Source organism: Pelophylax lessonae, assembly GCF_965119305.1.
Source record: "Pelophylax lessonae genome assembly, chromosome: 6".
NCBI lineage: Eukaryota > Metazoa > Chordata > Amphibia > Anura > Ranidae > Pelophylax > Pelophylax lessonae.
This window is the reverse complement of record NC_138773.1, coordinates 204261899-204287669: the sequence shown is the minus strand read 5'-3', so window position 1 is coordinate 204287669 and position 25771 is coordinate 204261899. Positions and strand designations below refer to the sequence as shown.

The 25771-nt window shown below is 39.7% G+C and overlaps 3 protein-coding genes across 3 annotated transcripts in view; 1 reads left to right on the top strand and 2 right to left on the bottom strand.

Moving 5' to 3' along the window:
• The window catches only part of LOC309558932 (uncharacterized protein), a 754545-nt gene that overhangs the window by 32333 nt on the left and 696441 nt on the right, over positions 1 to 25771 (bottom strand). The window lies entirely within an intron of this gene.
• LOC309557715 (gamma-crystallin-1-like) lies at positions 375 to 7356 on the top strand (the record flags this gene model as incomplete). The annotated part of the gene is made up of 3 exons (XM_082260491.1): positions 375 to 383; positions 2992 to 3234; positions 7084 to 7356. 3 exons carry the CDS (start codon positions 375 to 377, stop codon positions 7354 to 7356), a joined length of 525 nt encoding a protein of 174 aa, XP_082116617.1.
• The window catches only part of LOC309558933 (carboxypeptidase O-like), a gene marked incomplete at both ends in the record, with an annotated part of 53437 nt that continues 36116 nt past the window's right edge, over positions 8451 to 25771 (bottom strand). Inside the window, 6 exons of the mRNA XM_082262030.1 lie at positions 8451 to 8782; positions 10222 to 10306; positions 12109 to 12311; positions 15020 to 15107; positions 19160 to 19270; positions 25648 to 25752. Of these exons, the coding sequence (XP_082118156.1) occupies positions 8451 to 8782; positions 10222 to 10306; positions 12109 to 12311; positions 15020 to 15107; positions 19160 to 19270; positions 25648 to 25752 (924 nt within the window). The remainder of the gene's footprint in view (positions 8783 to 10221; positions 10307 to 12108; positions 12312 to 15019; positions 15108 to 19159; positions 19271 to 25647; positions 25753 to 25771) is intronic.

The following is a 25771-nucleotide window of genomic DNA, read 5'->3' as shown; positions in this document are numbered from 1 at the left end:
CTAGTTACGTATTGGCTTATTGCAGAAGTTATACATTTTTACTTTAGGGTGTCATATCTCGTGAGAAAAAATCATATGATTTCATTGTCCAGTGCATGCATTGCTAGTTCCTTGATGTACTGAAATCTTATTGATGGATTTATCGCATGATTATGTTTCTTAATGAACAATGAGATGAAAATCCCTCCAACAATGGGTAATTACAAAGGATAAATATCACCCTATAGAACACAGACAGAGCTGGCTCACCTCTACTGACAAAAAGGGGCCTCAATTGCTTTTTGTGCACTTTTTAAAGCCTATAGTTGTGCAGAGTATATAAGAGACAACTGACAGAAAAAAACTGTGATTTGCAGACCAGTAAACAAGTCAAAATGGGAAAGGTAAGATTTATTCTACAGTATAATATACATTCTTTTACAATATTTATACTTTTAAACATCTTTTTACATCTAATAAATGAAATAGTTATTGTATCATATATGGTCTGCAAAATAGTAAGAATGTATATACACCGCACCATAAGATATTTAAAGTAAAGACAGCTAGTTTAATTTTAACCACAGATTTGATAAGTTGTAAAGGGTGGCTTAGTTTTTTTTTTTTTTTTTTTAGTTATATGTGCATTACTGATCTGTTGTTACAGCTATTATCTTTGTATATGAAATATATATATAATATATTACAAATATTTTAATTTAATCTGTATAAATCTCACATACATTTTGGGCCAATATTAATTCTATAAAATATAAAAAATAATGTATTACCTCCCAATAATATGTTAGTATGCTTGTGTACAACATCAATGCTCTTTATTAAAATGTTTGATTTGATCATTATACAAAGGGAACCAACAGTTTGTTTCCCCTCTTTTTATAAAAGTTTGAACATAGCCATAGATTGAGGTACAATTACCTTATTTTATGTCATGCATGTTGCAGTACGTGTATTTCTGTATGTACACATCTGTTATATGTAGGCACTCATTACACGTCTAAACACCAAAAACGCATATGACTTTTTTTTTTGTTGCATGGATTTGCATTACCTCATACCAAAAATAGACTCACAATACATGCGTAACACACACCAACACATATTACGTTGTGCACCCATAGGTGTGAATGGGCCTAAACGTGGATTACTGTTTGTTAGAGATCTGCTGTTAGAGATCCTGGTGGTGGTGTGTAAGAAATTGTAGCTTTTGCTACACACGTAGATTGTTAATTTAGACATTTGGCAATCAAATGCGAAAAAGAATAGGGAAAGTTTAGAATTTTACTACTATTTAGGGCTCAATAAGAGCAATTTACCCTCACTTCCTGTCCTGCCTACAATGGCTTTGCCAATTTGGAAGTAAGAGAAAATCTGCAACTGAAGCACAGACAAAAGCACAAAACTGACAGAAATTCTAGTATTACCCAGATAGCAGTAAAAACACAACAGGGGTTCCAACATTTCCATCCATTCCCACATTCCCACCCTAAGTCTTGGGGAAGTGGAAGAAGCTGTTATACTTAGTCCTTACTCCCATGCTCTCCTCTTCTTTCCAGTGCTCAGGGTTGTGGTTGGGCCCTCGTCCTTACATACAATGCAGGACTTTAGAGTGTGAATAAAGGGCTCTTGAGAAGTGGCTAGGGAGGACCGGTGTTCCGTGAGAATTACCTACCCGTGAGAAAAACCTACCCTCGTCACTTCCGGTTCACGGCAGTGTGTGTAACGCAGCGGTTACATTAAAACAGCTGTGCTGCAATATGAGTCATCTCCGCTCCTATCCCTCTCACTTCCCTGATCTCGGCTAGTAAATATAAAAGCGGCGGCGGGTGTGTGAAAAGATAAATCACGGAGCCGAGAGCCGCTTTTATATTTACTAGCCAAGATCAGGGAAGTGACAGGGATAGGAGCGGAGATGACTCATATTGCAGCACAGCTTTTTTAATGTAACCGCCGCGTGGGTAGGTTTTTTTCACGGTACACCGTGATCATTTCTTAATAGTGCGCATGTGCACTAGTCAGCTCCTCAGCTGTTCCATTACGTATCCAGGGCTGTGAGCATGCGCACTGCTGCGCTGCTCAGCTGTACCTGGCCGGAAGTGACGAGGGTAGGTTTTTCTCACGGGGTAGGTAATTCTCACGGAACACCGGTCATACAGAGTAGTGGAAGTCTAAGGCTAAGCTAAAGCCTGGTACACACTAACAGTTTTTTTCATTCAACCGTTTGCTCCAATATTAAGAATCCGAAGTTAGTACAGGGATCTCCCCCCGCTGAGCTGTTGTGTTCTGAGAGGGGGAAGGCTCCCCCGCCAGAACAGTCTGGTCAGTGCTCTTAGCCATTGGCTGAAAGCACTGATTGGGAGCTGGTCGGCTGCTGCTTTAACACCATGCTTGTCCGACAGAAGCATTCTGTTGGACCAACTAACATACACATGGGCGGAATGTCGGCCGGTTTGTATTGAACCAGCCGATGTTGCCCGACATTCAGCCCGTGTGTACAGGCTTTAGTATTACAGCTTATTCCTTTATCCCTAGATTTAACAGGCATTTAACCTTTGCAGTGGGTGCAGCTCCACTGTAAGGGTAATTTTTTTTTCTATCTCGAGAGGGGGATTTTAATAAAGAGAGAGAGAGAGAGAGGGGGGGAAGGCTTGAAGAGTCAATTGAAATGGAAATGCGGGTGCATTTTTGTACTGTTTTTATTGCTAGCTGTATCTTTATTGTTGGAACTTCCATTATGTGCTTATGCATCACCAGGAAAAGAAGAGAGCAGAAAAGATCTATAGTGGGGCACAGACTGCAATAAACCTGGAGAGGGGTTAGAACCTCTTAGAGTCTGTGTATTAAAATTAGAAAATTTTAGATTTTCCTCATATGTCTTGTGTTCTTAAAAACAACTTCCAGTTGATTGAATTTTAGTTTATATACACTAATTTATATAAAATCTTGATAAATAGTTTGTGTTTTTTTCTTTTTCCTTTAATACCTGGTCAGATCATTTTCTACGAGGACAGGAACTTTCAGGGTCGCTCTTATGAATGTAGCTCTGATAGCTCTGACTTGCTTTCCCTCTTTAACCACTGTGGCTCAATCCGGGTTGAACATGGAAATTGGATGGTCTACGAGTTTCCGAACTACAGGGGATGCCAGTTTTTCTTAAAAAGAGGGGAATATCCTGACTTTGAACAATGCTTGGGCTTCGGGGACTCCATCAGATCTTGCAGGATTATCCCCCAGGTAAATATTTTATGAAATACGCCCTAATCAGTTTTTTACATGCTGTCTGCTATTTTTATGATGTGGGGTATTAAATAGACATCAGAATAAAGATTCTATTTAAAACCAACACAAATATATTAGTTGATGAGAATGAGGGTGATCCTGCTACTGGAGTCAATATATGTTAGAAGCCATTAAATGGTTCAACCCATAACCAAACTACCAAGAAGACTTGCATTCTAACATTGTAAAATACAGGAAACTTAACAGTAGGGTTGATTTACTAAAACTGGAAAGGGACAAAAGATGATGCAACTCTGCATAGAAACCAATCAGCTTCCAATTTCTTTTGCTCAAAGCTAAGATGAACAAGCTGAAGTTAGAAGCTGATTGACTGCCATTCACAGCTGCACGCGATTTTGCACTCTCAATGTCTGGAAAGTCAATCCCAGTGTGCCACTGCTGTTTAAGCAACTAAATTAATATTCCTCGTTTACCTCTTAATGCCTTTTTACCTCGTAATGCCTTTTAATCCCATTTTTAGAAAATGCATGGTATGTAAAAAGGCGTTTTTCAGTAACTCACGAACATAACACCCACCTTGGCCTCACTATGGCCATCATCATGGTACTGCAATACACTTTGTGTAGTAAATACTTTTTAGCCCACAGAAATGTATCCCTACCATTAAAATAGACTTATTGTTTTTGTATGCTTCCCAGGCCAAATGTTTCCAATCTTCCCTTGTATGTGATCCAATACCCTTGAATACTGTCTACACCAAGACAGTTCCTACAGCATTAACCTGGATGTGCTCAAGATATAACATTTTCCGTTTGACTGTCATTGTCCAAGTATTGTGGCCAAATGTATAAGAATGGGTAGAGATGGTTGTTCAGATATCTAATGCCTCCCTTATTGGAACATAAATCCCCTTATGAGAGGTGGGTTAAGAGCCATATGTACTAGCAGAGGGGGCATCATTGGACATTGGGTAATCATTGGGTGGATCACTTTGGGATAATCAGAGGACCTATGGTAATGGGAGGTCTATGGAAATGTTTGACCATTCTTCCAGAAGCACATTTGTGAGTTCAGGCACTGATGTTGGACGAGAAGGCCTAACTCGCAGTCTCTGCTCTAATTCATCCCAAAGGTGTTCTATCGGGTTGAGGTCAGGACTCTGTGCAGGCCAGTCAAGTTCCTCCACCCCAAACTTTCTCATCCATGTCTTTATGGGCCTTGCTTTGTGCACTGGTGCGCAGTCATGTTGGAACATTAAGGGGCCATTCCCAAACCACAAAATTGGGAGCATGAAATTGCCCAAAATGTCTTGGTATGGTGATGCCTTAAGAGTTCCCTTCATTGGAACTAAGAGGGCAAAGCCCAGTCCCTGAAAAACAACCCCACACCATAATCCCCCCTCCACCAAATGATTTGGACCAGTGCACAAAGCAAGGTCCAAAAAGACATGGATGAGCGAGTTTGGGGTAGAGGAACTTGACTTGTCCTGACCTCAACCCGATAGAACACATTTGGGATGAATTAGAGCAGAGACTGCTAGCCAGGAGTTCTCGTGTAACAACAGTGTCTGACCTCAAAAATGCACTTCTGGAAGAATGGTCAAACATTCCCATAGACACACTCCTAAACCTTGTGGACAGCCTTCTCAGAAAAGTTGAAGCTGTTATAGCTGCAAAGGTTGGGCCAACTCAACATTGAAACCTATGGACTAAGACTGGGCTGCAATTAAAATTAATGTGCATATAAAGGCCGATGTCCCTATACTTTTGACAATATCGTGTATGTAAATAACGCATAGGCATTCTTGTAACATTTGCAGGTTTTAGATTGTAAGGTTATTGATGCTTTTTATTGGATGAGTGAATGCTTACATTCCTTTAGAAAACAAAAAAACTTTTTTTCATGATATTGTTAAATGTTTTACACTAATATATATTCTGTTAGCCAAAACATACATTATCCAGAGATCGATCAGAAGTTCCAAAATTGTGACGATGAATAACAACCATGACAGACAAGTAGTTATTAACTACTTAACGTGGAACTTTCTTTTTTTCCATTGTTTATAGAGGGTAAGTCAAACACTCTGGTGTTGTCACAGGAAAAGATGGAACGCCTTTGATTAAATATAGCCTTTCTGGTGTCAGGCATGGGATTCCCCCTGACTTTGGGGAGATTTCCCCTTATATCCTGTTGTGTCTATGTATTTAGGTTTGTTTCGGGTGTGATACCAAAAAAATCTTACCGTATCCTTGGTACGGTTTCTAGTAAAGTGCAAATTAAAAACAACATATAAAATATGCAGTGGTATGTACCATCAGTTTGCTAAGAGAACTCTCTCTACCCCATTAGTAAATGATCCCAGTGAGTGCAACAAGATTTGCACTGTTAGATTGCTCGTTTTTTTTTTATGTGAATGCATTTTACCCACATAGACAAATTCATGGTGGACACCAAAAGACTAATGTATTTTAGTTTATTTACCAGAATCCTTATTTTAAAACAATTGTTTAATAGTTTACATTTATCAGTTTACTTCATGTGCAAAACTATGTTAATAGTTCATTTTTTTAAAGCTAAACTCAGGACAAACAAGTGCACAATTAAAATACATTTATGTGAACGATTTTACCTTACAGAATATTTGTGATTTTCAAAAGACAATTTTGTGATTCACATACCCCTGCCACAGTCAAAGGGAAGACATCACTTTCTTTTATGCATTCAGAATTTTCTCCAAGTTATTTAGCTGCGTGCTTGTTCTAGGTCTGTCACTCAGAAATGCTGGAACCAGGTACAGCCAGGAAATAAGCATGGCAAATGTAAAGAATACAGCAATCTCAACACTCCTTTTCCAGCTTCCTGATTGGACAGTGATGGCCAGCAGCACACTGATTAAGTAATATATGTGCTCTGCCTCCCCGTAAGCATGTCACCTGTGTTAGACTGACAACACATACAATGCAACAGAGACTTTTTGGCCAAATCTGCTGGTCCTTCCTCTCTTCTAAGCTCTGTTATGCAGGTGATTCTAGCAAGCTGATATAGGCAAAGTTAGATACTTCAACCAACTATATTTGAAATATATTCAATGATTTTTAAGAGCTACATATAGGCTCCTTTCACACTTGTACGACTTGTCCTGTGACTTAGGACTGCAAAATCACATGACAAGTCATACCCCATGATTTCCAATGGGTATTATACATCTGTGCGACTTCAAGTTGTAGCAACCTACTTTGGTCTGACTTTCATGCAACTTGAGGTCCATAGACCTCAAGATTACACAGGCATCACTTCAAGTCACATCAAGGTTGTGGCAATGTCCTGTGGCAAAGTTGCGGCAAAGTCGCGCAACTTTTAGGTCGCACAAGTGTAAAAGGGGCGTAAATAGTGATTTTTGTATCGGCTTGAGGTTCAACCTTAGGGTTATCTTTATTTTATCAGAACACAATACTGAGGTTCTAAAACTTGCTTACTTTAATGATATGTTCTCTGCATTTATAGACAATACAAAACACTACACCACAACCAGACACAGAAAATTGCGTATTGTTTTTTATTCACACTTTGTTTTGGGTGTGGCGTGTTAAAAATATCCTGCTTGCTGCATTTTTGATGCACTTTCATAAAAATGCATGCTATATAGAGTTCGTTGGTAGCGCACCTAAAACGCATGTAAAATGCATCTAAATTGCAATGCACAGATGTGAATCAGCCCTTAGTGATGGCACAGCTTTCCATTTAGCCGACCAGCTGGATTCTGTACAGCAACTCTCTTTGTGCACAGCTTTTCTATCTTCTTTCTAAAACCTGTTTAACATCTATGTATGTCTCTTTCAGCAAACTTCATGCAAGATTAGGATATATGAGAAAGAAGACTTCAAAGGTCAGATGATGGAGTTTACTGAAGATTGCCCACAAGTATTTGAAAAATTCCGCTATCATGACGTCCACTCCTGCAATGTTCTTGAAGGACACTGGATCTTCTATGAGGAGCCCAACTATAAAGGGCGTCAGTACTACCTGAGACCTGGAGAATACAGGAGACACAGCGACTGGGGGGCTGTTACCAGCAGGGTTGGTTCTTTCCGAAGAGCCGTAGACTTTCACTAAACTAATAAACAATGCACAATTTTAAATGCTGCTAATAAAATATTTTACTCCTTAGGAATGGATGTTTTTGTATGCTATTCAGTGCATTATACATTTGTAAATTAATAGCTAAGCTTAAAGCTGAACTCTGGGAAAACTTAAAGTCCTCCCTTGCAGTGGGGCTGCTCCCACACTGCAAGGGTTTACTACTCGTATAATATAGCAGATGTTAGAGTCCCGCTTTTAAAAACTGCAAGCAGGCAGGAAGGCTCTTTATTGCTGCAGGGCAGGGCCGGGACAAGGGGTGGGCAGGAGGGTCGACTGCCCTGGGCGCAATGCTTTATTGCAGGGATGGGGGTGCTGTGGCCCTAACCCTAAGGGAAGGGGGGGGGCGCAGTTTGTCATCTTTGCCCTGGGCGCTGGATGATCATCTCCTGGCACTGCTGCAGGGACATGCAATGTCACTGCTGCAATAAAAGAAACCTACCTGCCTGCTTGCAGTCTTCTTTGGAGTGCACACTGAGCTGCACAAGCACTACCTAGTTTACATTCTGGCACTATGCCTGTGTTCCGGGATCACTGCACTCCAGCACATGCGCAGTAGTGACATCATCCTGCACCGGCTAATGAAGATGGTCATGGCCTGACACCCGGAAGAAGACAGATAGAAGATGCCAGTGCCAACAAGGGACATATGACTTTAATTCTCCACTCCCCCCAGCAAACGGCACACCCCTTTGCTCCGGCAATAGACTGTCCCTCAGCATCTTTACATTCAGTGCAGGGCTATGGTCCAGTCCCTATATAGGTTGTTGACTTCAGAGGACCTCAAAAAGCTAGTGTGCAGAGGATCCTGTGGGAGTGGAGGATTAGGTAAGTAAAACTGCTTTTCTCAGTTACCCAGGCATAAACTAGCAGTTAACCTCTGCAGGGCGGGCACACACAGCCACCCTGGAAGGGAGGATATTTTTTCCAGAGTTCATCTGTAAACTTTAAAAATAGAATACAATTATATTATCTAAATGAAAAAAGTAAAAGGTAATTTTCCTAATTTTGCAATTGTATTAGTGCTATAGAACGTTGTAAAGTGCTTTCCATCAGCATGAATGCCATTCTTAATTTAGCAGAGCACAGTATATGCAAACAGCAAATGAGAGAAGCGTATTAAGCCAAAGGGAAGTGATAGCCACTGCCCCACTACCATCACCATCGCCATCACCGTCACCATCACCATCACCATCACCATCACCATCAAGAGGTCCTAGGTATTGCTTATCTATATATTCAAACATTGAGAGCATAGAAGCAAATGTTTCTTCACAAGTAGGCTGAATTTGATCAGCTGGTAGCTCAAATCCATAGTCTCCTTCGTCTCTTAGTTCATAGGTGTAAGAAAATTTGATGCCAATATCTGCTGCCCAGTCTCCTGAAGTTCCAGAAGTAGAATCTGAAACACATTGAATCAATATTAGGGAAAAGTTGTGATATGCAGCACATACGTTCACCTACACTAAATTGTCAAAAGTACTGGGACGCCTGCCTTTATACGCACATGAATTTTATTGGCATCCCAGTCGTAGTCCATATGGTTCAATATTGAATTGGCCCACCCTTTGCAGCTAGAACAGCTTCAGATCATCTGGGAAGGCTGTCCACAAGGTTTAGGAGTGTGTCTATGGGAATGTTTGACCATTCTTCCAGGAGCGCATTTGTGAAGTCTCAGGCACTGATGTGGATGAGAAGACCTGGCTCGCAGTTTCTGCTCTAATTCATTCCAAAGGTATTCTATTGGGTTGAGGTCAGGACTCTGTGCAGGCCAGTCAAGTTCCTCCACCCCAAAACTCGCTAATCCATGCCTTTATGGACCTTACTTTGTGCATTGGTCCAAATAATTTGGTGGATCGGGGATTATCGTGTGGGTTTTTTTTCAGGGGTTGGGCTTGGCCCCTTAGTTCCAGTGAAGAAGTGAAGAAAACTCTTAAAGCTTCAGCGTATTAAGACATTTTGGACAATTTGATGCTCCCAACTTTGTAGGAAGAGTTTGGGGATGACTCCTTCCTGCTCCAACATGACTGCGAACTAGTGCACAAAACAAGGTCCATAAAGACATAGATGAGCGAGTCTGGGGTGGAGAAACTTGACCTGACCTCAACCCGATAGAGCACCTTTGGGATGAATTAGAGCACTGCGAGCCAAGTCTTCTTGTCCACATCAGTACCTGACTTCACAAATATGCTTCTGGAAGAATGGTCAAACATTCCCATAGACACACTCTTAAACCTCAGCCTTACCAGAGGAGTTGAAGCTGTTCTAACTGCAAAGGGTGGGCCAACTCAATCTTGAACCCTATGGACTAAGACTGGGATGCCTGTAAAGTTCATGTGCGTGTAAAGGCAGACGTCCCAATACTGTAGACAATATAGTGTATGTTAGTTTGATTTTTTTCTTGGTTTGATTTTCGTTGATTACAAAAAACACACTAACTTTTTTTTTTTTAATCCGTGGTGTACAATTTAAAGGGGAAATTTGCTGTATCTGAGCACCACAAACTGAAAAAGCTATTTAATTCATTTTTAATATTCAAAGCCAACTCCCTCATCCATCCATGCTTTATTTTGTTTAGCAAAAACACGCCCCTGGCAAAAAAGCACCCTCTCTGGAATTTCTAGATGTTGTTGGCATTTTTTTTCCCATGACAAACTAGGGCAGCCCATTAATTTCAATGGGCTGCCCTACATGAGGCTGAGTAACTCATGGGACATTTTGGCATTTTGCCCCTCTGGACATCCACAGTGCCCTAGACCTGTTTATATTGCCTTGAAGGAAATCTGCCTCTAAGTCTAGCTGTTTAAAGTAAAAAATATTTAGTTGCATCCATTTGCTTACATAATATATGTGCTGTAGATCCAACATGATAAACGGCATTATGCACAAGTTTCAATTTTTGAACTGCCTCTTTTGCAACTTTTTCCTAAAAAAGAAAAACATTTTTGAGTATCAGGAAAAGGACTTAGAATCTCTTCCAATCAATGACAACAGTAAGACAATATTTGTGCTAATATTACTATTCATTTACATTAATTCGACATATTCAATAGAGGTTTACATATCCTTTACATTACCATCTGATGCACTTACACTAAGCCAATATAGCCACTCAAGGTCTAAGCCTAATTTTACGTAGCAATATTACATTGTGTAAAACACTGTTTTCTTGGACAAAATAGGGCAAGGAGGCCTGATGATATCTATCTCCCATGATTTATCGGGAAGCTACCTAGGCTGCTTGTGACCAGGAAATGCTAGAAATCCATTTTGAAAAAAAATAATTATCTTAAAATTATAAGATTTTTTTTCAGTTGCATTGTCACTATTTGGTGAAACCACCCACAACAATGTGCAATTTTACTTTGGGGCTCCTTCAGACCTATAGGTTCCAGGAATGGGAGGTAAAGCTGGTGTTACTGCAATGCATGGTAATAAATTCATGCTTGTGTGCTACATTGTAGTTCTGTTAATTTACCATGGCACCCTATTGCTTAAAAATGTGTACAGTAAATAGCAATGCTTCCATGTGTTGTGGAGTGCTGCACTAAAAAAAAAAAAGTGCAGGCACATTATTTTGTGCATTGCTTTGCATTGCCAGTCCATTGTAAATGAATAGGCTTCCTTAACACATGTTCATGTACAAAAAAGTGCAAATGAACACAAAGGTCTGAAGGGAGCCTTAGCCTAGGTTCCCACTAATGCGGTTCGGACAACCCCACGATCTGTATGCATTTTCCGCACCACTTTCAAATCGCACACGATAGAGTTATATTAAAGGCACAATTTATAAAAAAAAATAACAAACATGTCATACTTACCTGCTCTGTGCAAAACCACTGCACTTCTTGGGTCTCTTGCCGGAGTGTCTGACCCCTTCCCCCTGTCGAGTGCCCCCAGAGCAAGCAGCTTGCAATGGGGGCATCCAAGCAGGCTCGCTCCTGAGCCACTGCTCTGTGTGTCGATTCAGACACATAGCCACGGCTCGGCCCTGACCCCTCTCTCTACTCATTGGCTCACTGGCTGTGATTAACTGTCTCAGCCAATGAGGAGGGAGAGCCCCCAGGGAGTCCAGACACTCAAGCACATCGCTGGATCATGATGAAGCTCAGGTGAGTATTAGGGGGGGCTGTTGCCACCTTCAGCCTTTAGAACCACTTTAATGACACCCCAAATACAGGGCGTAAATGCAGTGTGTTTTCCCGCACAGAATCGCATAGTACAAAAGTATCATGCGATCTGGTTGTAGTGCAGCTCCAATATTAGTGCATTTATTATTTTAGTGCGATGCGTTGCGATTTGAGCCTTTTAAATTGAATGGGCTCAAATCGCACTGCACTGACCTGCATGTGGATTGAACAGGATTTTGATATGGTTCCTGTGTGATTCACATGCGGTTCATAGTGTGAACTAAGGTTTAAGCTAGATACACACTATACAATTTTCTTTAGATTTTTTCCTTTAGATTTACCAAAACCATATAAGATTAGGTCAAACCTAAACACTTTCTTTTGTATGAAATTAGGCAGGACCTTGCAATACATAGTTTAAGGTAAATCTAAAGAAAAGCAAACAACAAAAGTTATATGGTGTGTTCCCAGTTGGCACATTAATAACATATAAATTAGCTTTGAACCAGGCAAAAAACCTACTAAAACGAAAGGGATGCCAAGAACATGTCACTGGAAATCTCCCTTAATAGCAATAAAACTAGTCAAAATTACTTGCCATTTCATCATGATTTTCAGATGGTTCCATTGTATATCCATATGGAAGAAGAATCAGTTGTGAATAAGAGTGCATCGTGAGATACATAAGAATATTTGACTTGTGCTCTTCCACTAAACGGACCAATGCTTTTGTTTCCAGCTCCGAAGCAGCTGATGGTCCACAGAAAGTTATATCCTCACAGTTTCTTGATGCACCTGTCTCTACAAATAAAATACAATGAATTATGAGTTAATTGAATAGTTAGTATAAAATGAAGTAAACATCAAGTGAAGCAAAGAGGTCAGAAGATAAAATGGACCTAAAAACTGTGGGATTAAAGGAAATCTTTAATAGGAGAAACACATGATGATCTCCTCTCCTGAAAATGCTTGTACCTTGGCTGCCATGCCAAGCCAATGGTTTCCTTCATTTCTAAATTAGTGACTCGTCCTATTGGATCCTCTGCCAGGCAAGTTGAATTTTTTGTAGGTTTACCTATGCAATCCTCTCATTATGAAGCAATAGAACCTTTGTTACTAGACCAAATTTTGTAGCTTTGGTTTGTTCTGCATTGGTAAAAGGGAATCTGTCAAGACAGAAATATGGTAGATGCCATTGCTGAATTATATTTGAAGGTAGAGGCGTACTGGTCACTGCTGCAGAACAAGCATATCTTTCACATCTAAAATGGAAATGGGTCAATGACTATCCTAGTAGTGAGAGACGGCTAAAGATGAAAGTTCTGAAAATTTGCACTTTGGAAGTTACATAGTTAGTCAGGTTGAGAAAAAGACACAAGTCCATCTGGCTCAACCAATAAAAAAACAAAAAAGAAAACACAACCATACAATCCGTATACACAATCCTATACCCACAGTTGATCCAGAGGAAGGTGAAAATCCCCAGCAAAGCATGACCCAATTTGCTACAGCAGGGGAAAAAATTCCTTCCTGATCCCCCATAAGGCAATTGGATATTCACTGGATCAACTTTACCTATAAATATTAGAACCTAGTTTAATTATATACACCTAGGAAAGAATCCAGGCCTTTTTTAAAGCAATCTACTGAGCTGACCAGGACCACCTGTGGAGGGAGTCTATTCCACATTTTTACATTTTTTTCTGTGAAGAAACCTTTCCGTATTTGGAGACAAAATCTCTTTTCCTCTAGACATAAAGAGTTCCCCGTTGTCCTCTGTGATGACCTTAAAGTGAATAACTCAACACCAAGTTCACTATATGGACCCCTTATGTATTTGCACATGTTGATCATATCCCCCCTTAATCTCCTCTTCTCGAGAGAGAATAAATTCAGTTTCTCGAATCTTTCCTCATTGCTGAGCTCCTCCATGCCTCTTATCAGTTTGGTTGCCCTTCTCTGCACTTTCTCCAGTCCTCCAAAACAAAATCCGTTTTGAGAACTGGCGCCCAAAACTGAAATTCAAAGTCATCAAAGCAAACTCCTATATTTTTATTTTGGTAAGTCGCTTTCTAGCAGAATTGAATAAGAAAAAAACTTTGATGATTATAGGGTTTTACATTAAAGAAACACACCTACAGAGCCAGTCATTTAGGAGAGAATGTATGTTTGTGTTTTTTTACCACAATCTAAGGCTAACCTATCTAGCCCTATAAAACAAAAATCGCTATACATACCTTTTCTGAAGCCGCTCCAGTCCAGTCCCCAGCAGTGGATGCTGTGTGCAGGAGACAGCCGACAATGACTGGGAAATGCCTGGGAAGTGACATTACTCATAGAGTTACTATGGGGCTTCCGTAGTTAGCTGTCTCTTCTGCACCCTTCTCCACAGAGAGAATTTGCCACTGACAGCTCAGCATGGGAACGGACTGGAGCAGCTTCAGAAAAGGTAGGTTTAGCAATTTTTGCTTTACATGGCTAGATAGGTTAGTCTTAGATTGTGGCTGCAAGCATATATAGAGATTTTAGTTTTAGGCTGAACTTCTACTTTACGGTTCTGCTCTAATGACATTGGTTAACTTATTAGAAATAGGGATGAATGAATCTGCCTGGGTTTAGATTACAAACAGTTTTGAGAATCTTGCTTGAATTTCGAAGTTCAAGCTCTTTGCAGTGAACCCCACTGAAACCTATGGGTGGGGAGGATCCCTGTTATTTAATTCTCTCCATTTGTTAGGCTAATTAGCAAGCTAATATCAAACTTAAGAAGAGGCCAGGTATTTGCCATGGACTACCAATGACAACATTAAAAGAAATCTACCACACACTGGCACTATGGCTGCTCTGAGCTCACTCTTTTAAAAATCGTGTTGGGGTTTTTATCTCTTCAAAACATTGGCCAACGTGATTCTGACCTGGGGTAAAGGTTATTTATTGCATTACAGTTTTTTTCATATGTTGATGAAAACCTGAAAAATTTCTGACCAAACATTTATGAATCCTGGAGATTTATCATTAGCACAAGGTAGTGGTAAACCCAAACCTTATCACTATTTCCTGAACTCTGGTGCAGAAGTTAAGGCTGCCAAGTGGTATTCTGGTTCTGAAGTGGGGAGCTGGTACTGAGAGTTCAGCTTAAAACAATTTAAAACAGGTAACCGAGTTACACTCTTTCTGCAAGTGGTAAAGTGATCACAACATTTTTTATTTTGAATTTTAAGTAATTTTTAAGGAAAATGTTTATATGAACATTCCTTAGGGCATCTTTTAGGAACAGAAGGCACAAAAATAGTACCATAATTTGTATATTCAACAAAAGCAAAATGCATTGAAGATTGTTGTACAATTTGAAAAGAGGTTCAGGAATGACCTTCACTATGCATGTGTATATTTTCATGCCCATGAAAGCTTGCAGTACAAATAACAAAATTATTTTTCCCTGTTCTTCATTTCATTTAGTAAATCAGGCCCTCTGGCAATACAGTATGTAAGAACTTGCTGGTACTTACCACACCATCTTGCATCAAAATTACGATTTAGATCCACTCCAAAACAAGTCCCATTTTGTGGTGAGCGGTTCATTCTCCAGAGACGCTCCTGATATTAAAGATGACATATATGTATTAATTTTTTCAGTTTACTTAATAGCAGATCATTAAAGCCTAATTGAACCCAAATTATTTATTATTTTAATAAAGCCAGACTGCATACACAGCAGTACATATCGAGCTCTTTTACTTTTTTTGTTTTTTTTTGCACATTAACTGCTGAAGGAAGGATTAACATACCCTGTGCTGCCAGCACATGGAAGAGTTGGACTGCTGTTGTCTTATAGAAAACAGCAGCTCAACTCTCCACCAATCTCACACGCCTTCCAGAACACTACTCCGATTAACAGCACTGCTCAGGGAGCAAGAACGTTAATAAGAGTTTTTGAAACCAGGTCGGCAAAAAAAGAAAATCCCTGTCTCTCAACAAAATTCCTTTAAGTCTATTTACGTGGTCTTCTATTTATTTACTTAGTCTTTTCAAATGTGCGTAAGATTAATATAAAATACATTTTAATTGATTAAAATTCTTTTAAATGTGAATTCATATTTAAAAAAAAAAAGGGACACCCGGAGGAAAGAGTGGACAGGTCCAGCTGTGTGCTGCCAAAGAGGAGGTGAGGGACCACTCTTTGCAATTTCATTTCACACAGCAGGTATACACTACTATTCAAAAGTTTGGGGTCACTTAGAAATGTCCATATTTTTGGAGGAAATGCACTGTTTTTTTCAATGAAGATAACATTACATTAATCAGAAATACAGTCTAGACATTGTTAATGTGGTAAATGAATATTATAGCTGGAAAAGGGTGATTTTAATGGAATATCTACATAGGTGTACAGAGGCCCATTTCCAGCAACCATCACTCCTGTGTTCTAATGGTATATTGTGTTAGCTAATCGTGTTAAAAAGCTAATTGATGATTACACAGCCCTTGTGCAATTATGTTAGCACAGCTGAAAACTGTTGTGCTCATTAGAGAAGCTATACAACTGGCCTTCCTTTGAGCTAGTTGAGTATGTGGAGCATCAGCATTTGTGGGTTTGATTATACTCTCACAATGGCCAGAAAAAGAGAACTTTCTTCTGAAACACTATTCCATGCAAGGAATTGCCAAGATACTGAAGATTTCCTACAACAGTGTGTACTACTCCCTTCGGAGAACAGCACAAACGGGCTCTAACCAGAATAGAAAGAGAAGTGGGAGGCCCTGGTGCACAACTAAGCAAAAGGAAAAGTACATTAGAGACTCTAATAGGAAATTAGTGCATTGCTAAAACTAAAATGAATCAATTGAATAGTCTATGCAAAAGAGGAAGGGCCCCGTGTGGATAAAGATGCACTCAGAGCCAATGCTGTGGTCTTGAAACTACAAATCCACCACCATATAGAATGGCCTCTCACCTCAACGCACTGACCACAAAGGGTCAAAAATACCAGGACAGATTCCACTTGCAACTGAACACTGACGATAACACCTTTGGCAGAATGGATGAATGGGATGATCCCAGCTGCTTCAAATACCTCCAGGGGATACCGATCAGACAATTCAAAAACTTGCTCTCTTAGTGGTGTGACTCAAAGAAAGGCAAGGGATCACACATAGTGAAGTATGTCTAACACATTTGTTAATTAAAACAAAAGAAAGCCTCTTACTTAATAACAGCATACAGCAGGCATACAGCAGGCACAAAGGAGGAAGGGCCCTGTGTGGATAAAATTGCACTCAGAGACAATGCTGTGGTCTAGAGTCTCTAGTTTGAGAAATAGACGCCTAACAGGTCCACAACTGGCAGCTTCATTAAATGGTACCCGCAAAACACCAGTCTCAACATCCACAGTGAAGAGGCATCTCCGGGATGCTGGCCCTCTAGGCAGAGTGGCAAAGAAAAAACCATATATGAGACTAGCCAATAAAAGGAAAAGATTAGGATGGGAAAAAGAACACAGACATTGGAGAAAGGAAGATTGGAAAAAAGTGTTATGGACAGACAAATCTAAGTTTGAGGTGTTTGGATCACACAGAAGAACATCTGTGAGATGCAGAACAAGTGAACAGATGCTGGAGGAGTGCCTGACGTCATCTGTAAAGCATGGTGGAGGTAATGTGATCGTCTGGGGCTGCTTTGGTGCTGGTAAAGTGGGAGATTTGTACAAGGTAAAAGGAGATTTGAATACGGAAGGTTATCACTCCATTTTGCAACGCTATGCCATACCCTGTGGACAGCACTTGATTGGAGCCAATTTCCTCCTACAACAGGACAATAACTCAAAGCACACCTCCAAACTACGCAAGAACTATTTAGGTAAGAAGCATTCAGCTGGTATCCTGTCTGTAATGGAGTGGCCAGAGCAGTCACCAGATTCTCAACCCTATTGAGCTGTTGTGGAAGCAGCTTGACCGTATGGTACTTAAGAAGTGCCCATCAAGCCAATCCAACTTGTGGGAGGTGTTTCAATAAGTGTGGGGTGAAATTTCTTTAGATTACCTCAACAAATTGACAGCTAGAATGCCAAAGGTCTGCAAGGCTGTAATTGCTGAATTCTTTGATGAAAGCTAAGTTTGAAGGACAAAATTATTATTTCAAATAAAAATCATTATTTCTAACCTTGTCAATTTCTTGACTATGTTTTCTATTCTAAGTGTGAGTTTTCATGGAAAACATGAAATTGTCTGTGAAACTTTTGAACGGTAGTGTAAAAAAAAATGCCTTTACTATGACTTTGAGTTGCATTCCCTATGCGACTGATATCTTTGTAGTTGTTAAAAAAGATTCATCAAAAGCTCCCTCTAGCATTCAATCTACAATTTTGGCTAATAGTAATCAAGAGGTTTACTCTAATACTGCCTCCCCCATTAGCACATGCTTAAATTTTTTTACTCCCCTACTACTCTGGTCAGCTTCTGAGCCAGTATATTCAGAGCTTACATTGGCTTGGATACTCTCCCTGTCGTAATGTGACAGCGATGGACCGATCATTAAGCTTTAGTGCTGTCACATGAGAAGGTAGCTGTATAAAGGCAGGGGAGCAATCAAAAATAAGTATGGGCTGCAAGGGAAGGGGCAATAAAACAAACTTGTTGCTTTGCCTTACATGGGCAAAGCATAGGTTTGGTAAAAAGGTAACATTGCAAAACGAATTCAAAATTTCTGATCACTTAAAATGTATTATACTTTTCATTTAAGGTTCACATAGGCGTGAAAAGTCTGTCATCCAACGTTTGCAATTTAAAGTGGATGTAATCTCTGACATATACCTAGTGAAGTGAATAGTCTCCGATTATACAGGGAGATAAAACAAATCTCCCTACAAAAGTTTTACATGTATTATCTGCTGTCTTCAGCTTTCTAGATTCTACAGAAAGTGCACCTCGTGTTACAAATCTTATTTCCTCATTCAGCAGTGGGTTTAGGAGTCTGGGCATTCACTGTGTGAGCTAATTTGAAGAAAGACACACACCCTCCCCCCCTCCACATAGGCAGAGGAATGAAGAAACTTGCAGAGCTGCAGTCTGAATGGACAAGCTATCTACTTAGCTATCTCTAAGCTCCCTCCCCATCACAAATTTCCATCTGCTTTTATCTCGTGTGTCAGAGAGCTTGCCAGAAGTTATCATGCTAATAACAGAGGAATGGAGCAGCAGAAAGACAAAGCACCTAGGGCTTTGGAGAGAGATAAGTCAATCATTACAATCATTTCATCTTCCATACTTAAGTGATTCTAAACCCCATTCATGAAATCTGACCCGGCAGATTTCATAAATGGGGTTTAAACCACTTTATGTATGGAAGATGAAATGATTGCAATGGACAATTGTGGAATACCATTGTAAAGCAAGGTTTTGACTGCCTGTGCTGATAACGTTTTGGTTGATCTACTATACCCTCAAATAATAACAATAATAGGAATAGGATTAGAATTTTTCAGCAGAGCATAATACAACAACGATAATATTAAAAATGCAGTGATTATTATTGGGAATCTCAAAGTTTTGCATTTCCTGAAATGGAAAGATAATTCTTTATAGATGTTAACTGTTTTCTGCATAGTCCTTCTCAATGACGAAATAAAAGCAAACATGTAGAATGATCTTACATCTGTCCAGCTGTAAATATATCCATCAACATTTAGAACAGGTATGATATAGAAATCAACTTGTTTGAGAAGCTTGTTCAGCAATGCATCATTCTTGTACCTTGCAAGAATCTGGAGAAATAGAAGAGTTAGATAGGGCCTTGTTAGCTGCCTCTAGTAACCATCATTTTTAATAGACAATCATGAATCTAGCTAAGACGGTAACAGGTAGAGCCTGGCTAAATAAGAAAGGATAAAATGAAGGGGGCTCTGGTGAATCTGCTGCTAAAGCCTGTGGAACTCACAATAGTTTCTCATCCTCAGGAATCAAGAATCCAAAAGCAATCCATCAGGAACATAGCTCGTGCATTTTTAGAGTATATGCATTATGCGCTCATTAAATGCCTACAGGTCCTCAGCTCAAGGGAACTTACTTACATCAAAACAGAACCCTGCTGCATTATGTGAATATTTTTTTAAAATTTGAATTGAAAGGAAACCTGTCATGGAGGCTGTCACTACTGACCATTCCTTCTGAAAATATTAGTTGCCTGGCTATCATTATGAGACTTTATAAAGGGAAAAGAAATAGGGCTCAAAGATTGAGGGGGACTTTGCAATAAGGGTGCTGGTAGAACAAATATAATGGTACAATTGAAATATCAAAAAATATTAATTTTATTAAAGAAAACAAATCATTAAAAATTAGCGTACTGTATTCAAACAGATACACAGCATCAATAAAAAACATATACCATTTCAGACCATGTTCTTATATGCAGTTTAAATACCATAAAGTGTACAACAATTTCTACAAAAGGGTAAACCGTGTAGGGATTTATCCTGTACCGCAGAATATTGATGTTTTGTGCGGAGGTGTGGAGATATCCACACGTTCAACCCGACATGTTTCACGGCCGGTAGCCGCTTCCTCAGGGGTATTATTTTACGCACATAGAGAGGGAAATATTTGTTACACACAAATTTTATGGTAAGAACACTGAAGTGGAAAAAAGAGAAAAAAAACAACATTGGGTAAGTATAAATATTCAAAGAATTTCTCATAATGTTAATGGTGTAGATATTAATACATTACACTGCAACATAACATTAAATATTTTACAAGTATGTCCTACTGAGATAAATTGATCAAATATGTAAAAAATAGTGTATATCACACCTGTCTAGTATATGGTCAGTCACCAGAGTGGTATCATGTCAGGGCCGCAAGGTAGAGGGGAGGACCCCCCCGGGGCGGATACGGGAGCGTAGCCAAAGAGGAGGGCAACACTGCTGGGGTAAGGACTTATATGTCTAGAATTGAAGAAAATTGTGTAAAGAAACAAATATTGGTATGGATCCTATATGGTATATAAGGTTCCATATATTAATTTGTACAAATGTCTAAATATAAATATAAATATTTAGACATTTGTACAAATTAATATATGGAACCTTATATACCATATAGGATCCATACCAATATTTGTTTCTTTACACAATTTTCTTCAATTCTAGACATATAAGTCCTTACCCCAGCAGTGTTGCCCTCCTCTTTGGCTACGCTCCCGTATCCGCCCCGGGGGGGTCCTCCCCTCTACCTTGCGGCCCTGACATGATACCACTCTGGTGACTGACCATATACTAGACAGGTGTGATATACACTATTTTTTACATATTTGATCAATTTATCTCAGTAGGACATACTTGTAAAATATTTAATGTTATGTTGCAGTGTAATGTATTAATATCTACACCATTAACATTATGAGAAATTCTTTGAATATTTATACTTACCCAATGTTGTTTTTTTTCTCTTTTTTCCACTTCAGTGTTCTTACCATAAAATTTGTGTGTAACAAATATTTCCCTCTCTATGTGCGTAAAATAATACCCCTGAGGAAGCGGCTACCGGCCGTGAAACATGTCGGGTTGAACGTGTGGATATCTCCACACCTCCGCACAAAACATCAATATTCTGCGGTACAGGATAAATCCCTACACGGTTTACCCTTTTGTAGAAATTGTTGTACACTTTATGGTATTTAAACTGCATATAAGAACATGGTCTGAAATGGTATATGTTTTTTATTGATGCTGTGTATCTGTTTGAATACAGTACGCTAATTTTTAATGATTTGTTTTCTTTAATAAAATTAATATTTTTTGATATTTCAATTGTACCATTATATTTGTTCTACCAGCACCCTTATTGCAAAGTCCCCCTCAATCTTTGAGCCCTATTTCTTTTCCCTTTACATATTCAACTGGGACGTGGTGCTTTGATTATTTATACAATCTATGAGTCTGTCTCCCTTTGCTTGTAAATTATGAGACTTTAGCTTCAATGGTTCACTGAGCTGGAAAAGGTGTAGAGGTAAATAATTCTGACACCTATTATACAGCTTGATTCTTCTAGGTTTGCAACTCAAAAGTTTTGGCATTAGACACAGACAGAAAGCTAACTTTTCATTAGAAGGAGGAAAATTTTGAATGCCCCACATATTTCTATTATGACAGGATATTTTTAACCACTTGCTTACTGAGCACTTATACCCCCTTCCTTACCAGGCCAATTTTCAGCTTTTAGCGCTGTCGCACTTTGAATGACAATTAAATGCCACGCTGTAATCAAACAAAATGTTTATGTTTTTTCACGCAAATAGAGCTTTCTTTTGATAGTGTTTAATCACCACTGGGTTTTTTATTTTTTGCTAAAGAAACAAAAAAAAAGACTGAACATTTTGTTTAAAAAAAAAAAAAAAACATTTTCATAGTTTGCTTTATAATTTTGCAAACAGGTAATTTTTCTCCTTTACTGATGTGTGCTGATGAGACTGCACTGATGGGCATTGATGGGCACTGATAGGCTGCACTGATGGGCACTAATAGGCACTGATGAGGTGGCGCTGATGAGGCGGCACTGATAAGCACTGATAGGTGGCACTGGTGGGCACTGATGAGGAGGCACAGATGAGGCAGCACTGATGGGTGGCACTGATGGGCACTAATAGATGACATTGATGAGCACTGATAGGCAGCATTGATAGGCACTGACAAGCACTGGTAGGTGGCACTGATTGGCAGCACTAATAGGTGACACTGATGACGAGGCACTGAGGGGCACTGATTGGCAGCGCTGATGGACACTGATAGGTGGCACTGGTATGCACTGATTGGCAGCACCGGTGGGCACTGATTAGCAGCACTGATGGGCACTGATTAGCAGCACTGGTGGGCTGTGATTAGCAGCACTGGTAGGCACTGATTAGCAGCACTGGTGGGCTGTGATTAGTAGCACTGGTTGGCACTGATTAGCAGCACTGGTGGGACCTATGTCCCTGTAACAAAAGCCGGTTACCGGCTTTCTTGTTTTCTCCTCATGCTGATAGCATGAAAAAAGCCAATACCAGCTTCTGTTTATTTTTGTGATCAGCTGACCACGTGGCAAAGGGCTTCTGTGATTGGCCCTTTACCGTGTTCTGTGGTCAGCTGAGTCCGAAGGACTTGACAATCACAGAGCGCGCTGCCCGCGTGCCGCAGGGGGCGCTTTGGCAGCGCGATCATGGGAGGATGTCTATTGATGCTCTCCCAGCACTGGAAGCCTGTAGCCGTCTTTCGGCTATAGCACGGGTGGAAAGTTTTAATGTTTGTGGCTTACCACAGTGAAATCTAAAATCCCAATTTTGGGGTATTTTGCCCCATGAGGTAAAAAAATAAAAAATGCAGCCTAAGCTGTAATACTCACACAGGCTATATCCTTTGATAATGTTGTCTACAACAAAACGCATCAAATTGATTTAACCGGCCTTTCTTGATTTTTATCATGGTGATTACTATTGGATGTTTGTAAGTACAAGTCTTTCTTTTAATAAATTTTGGTATAGCAGTATCACGCTATGTATTTTTATTTGGCTTGCTTACATGGTTAACGAGTGAGGGACTCACCATTCCTACATCCACTACCTTTTGGCAGCTCCCCTGAACATCCTGTGTAAACATCCATTCCAGAGTAATCCCTGGTTTTACCATGCCAAGCTAGACCTGTTTTGCTATATGGCTATACAGGTCCACAATGTCTGGTAAGCGTAATTGAACCATATTTTTATCTTGGTGATGGGACCTGATACACTCTTTTGGATTACCCTACCCATAGTCGGTTTTCAAACACCCTGCATGTGGGAGTATTCTGTTTAATATTTGCTTAACCTATATGCTATAGGGCAGTATAGGTCCACTAAGTCTGGTGGATTACACATCCTTGGCCAATGAGAGATCTTCTCTTCCTCTTCATTTGAGAATATACATCTAGGATAATCTGGTGACATCTAGTTCAGAGATTCCCTTCATTGGTCTCTACTGGCTTATCTAACTTATTTACCGTAAGGGAATGTAAGTCCATACATTGGGGTAAGCGCATATTACTTACTACCATCATTGAGGAATTTTTTATCGCTTTCATTATCCCTCAGTTATTTGATCTTCATACCATTTAGTTTCTGCTGGCTGGATTTCTACATATATATTTTTTTCACTTATATTCTATTCACATTCTATATGGACTCACATCACTTATATATGTACTGATAAGTTATTACGTTTTCTTTAGAATTTTTCATTGAATCTCTATTAATTCTTTGATCTTTGTATTACATATGTGAACAATTCACTGTTTACTTTCTAGCGTATTTACACATTTTTTTTGCACCACTTTTTTTGTCAGTTGGATGTGCTAGCGGCTTTTCTTTCTAGTTAGCGCAGTGTTTTCACCCACTTTTTCTGCAATACTCACCTCTTACCCAGTGTTGTTCCCACAGTAATTCTATTTCAGCACTAGATATCCTCTGTGTCACAGGTGAAATGACAACCAAGTCATTAAACTAGGAGGGCATCTTGTGAAGGCACGACATCATGGGCCTACCCTCTGAGGGTGCATAACCACAGTGTCCTGAACTCAAGTTGTAATGACATAAGCACTAATCTTTGCATTATTTATTGACTGCCTAGCATTGGAGAAGAGGGCCCTGTGTGTCATATGACCATGTTTTTACATGATAAAGACACCTGAAGAAGGCAGTTATAAAAAAAAAAAAAAGCATAAAATACATGTGGGCCCCAGGGGAAGGGGGACATTAGGAAGTGAAGCCTGAACTTGGGCTAGAAACATAAATTAAAAAATGGAAAATCTTGGAATATTGAGTGCCTCAGGTTCCTGTTGATATTATAGTAGCATGTATACAGACTATAAATGTTTCTAGTTGGCTAATGTGGAGGAGCCAGTACATGGTCTGCACACTGAACTGTCCACACATCATTCTGTCTGATCATATTTATGTGTATTCAAATGTATTTAGTGAGATATTTACAGCAACAATGGCAGTTCATCTAGAAAGCCCACAAATTACAGTATAACCAAGACTTTTAACCACTTAGCGACTGCTCACCACAGTTTTACTGCGGCAGGCAGCCACTCCTGGGCTCGCTCAGGAGACTCTAGGGGGCAAGCGCGCGCCGCCGGCTGTGCGCTCCCGCCCCCGCTTGTCAGCAGGGGAGCTAGTGCGTGTGACCGGCAGCTCCGATGGCCGCCAGCCACTCGCAATCCCCCGCCACTGACAGAGGACAGACGGCTGATGTAAACACAGCTGTCTGTCATTCTCCCATAGATGATCCCAGAGGCTATGTGATCCTGCTATATAGGATCGCATGTCTCTGTGATGATCTTACAAGCCACGCCTCTCTACAGTAAGAATCATGCCCCTAGGGTCGCATTTAACCCCTCGATCACCAGTACAGTTAACCCCTTCCCTGCCAGTGTCATTTTTACAGTAACAGTGCATATTTTTAGCACCGATTACTGTAGTAATGTCACTGGTACCCCCAAAAGTGTCAAAAATGTCAGTTAGGGGTCCGATCTGTCCGCTGCAAAAATCGCAGATCGCGGCCATTACTAGTAAAAAAAAAAAAAAACAATAAAAATTGCATAAATCTTTACCGTAGTTAGTAAACGCAATAACTTTCGCGCAAACCAATCAAAATACGCTTATTGTGATTTTTTTTTACCAAAAATGTGTAGCAGAAAACAAATTGACCTAAAATTTTAAAACATTTTGATTTTAAATTTTTTTTTTTGGAGAATTTCATATAAAAGAATGTGAAAAATATTGTTATTTTTTCAAAATTGTCGCTCTTTTTTGATTATAGCGCAAAAAATAAAATCGCACAGGTGATCAAATACCACCAAAAGAAAGCTCTATTTGTGGGAAAAAAAAGGACGTTTGGGTACAGCGTTGCGCGACCACGCAATTTTAACGCAGTGCCAAATCGCAAAATAGGGCCTGTTCATTGAGCCATCAAATCCTCCGGTCTTAAAGTGGTTAATATGATAATCTTCTTATCATTCATTCAGTAGCCACATAATGCAATCACCACAGGTGCACAATGAGCTGTGGTTCAAAACAGTCATATACAGAGTCATGTTAGAAATAAAAAGATATACAGTATATACATACCTCTTTCACAAACCATTGACAGTAAGCTGCAGAAATCCATTCTCGTGCATGAATTCCACAATCCATAACTATGACTTGTTTTGTCTTCTTTGAAGGCAATCCAACCTACAACATATATATTTGT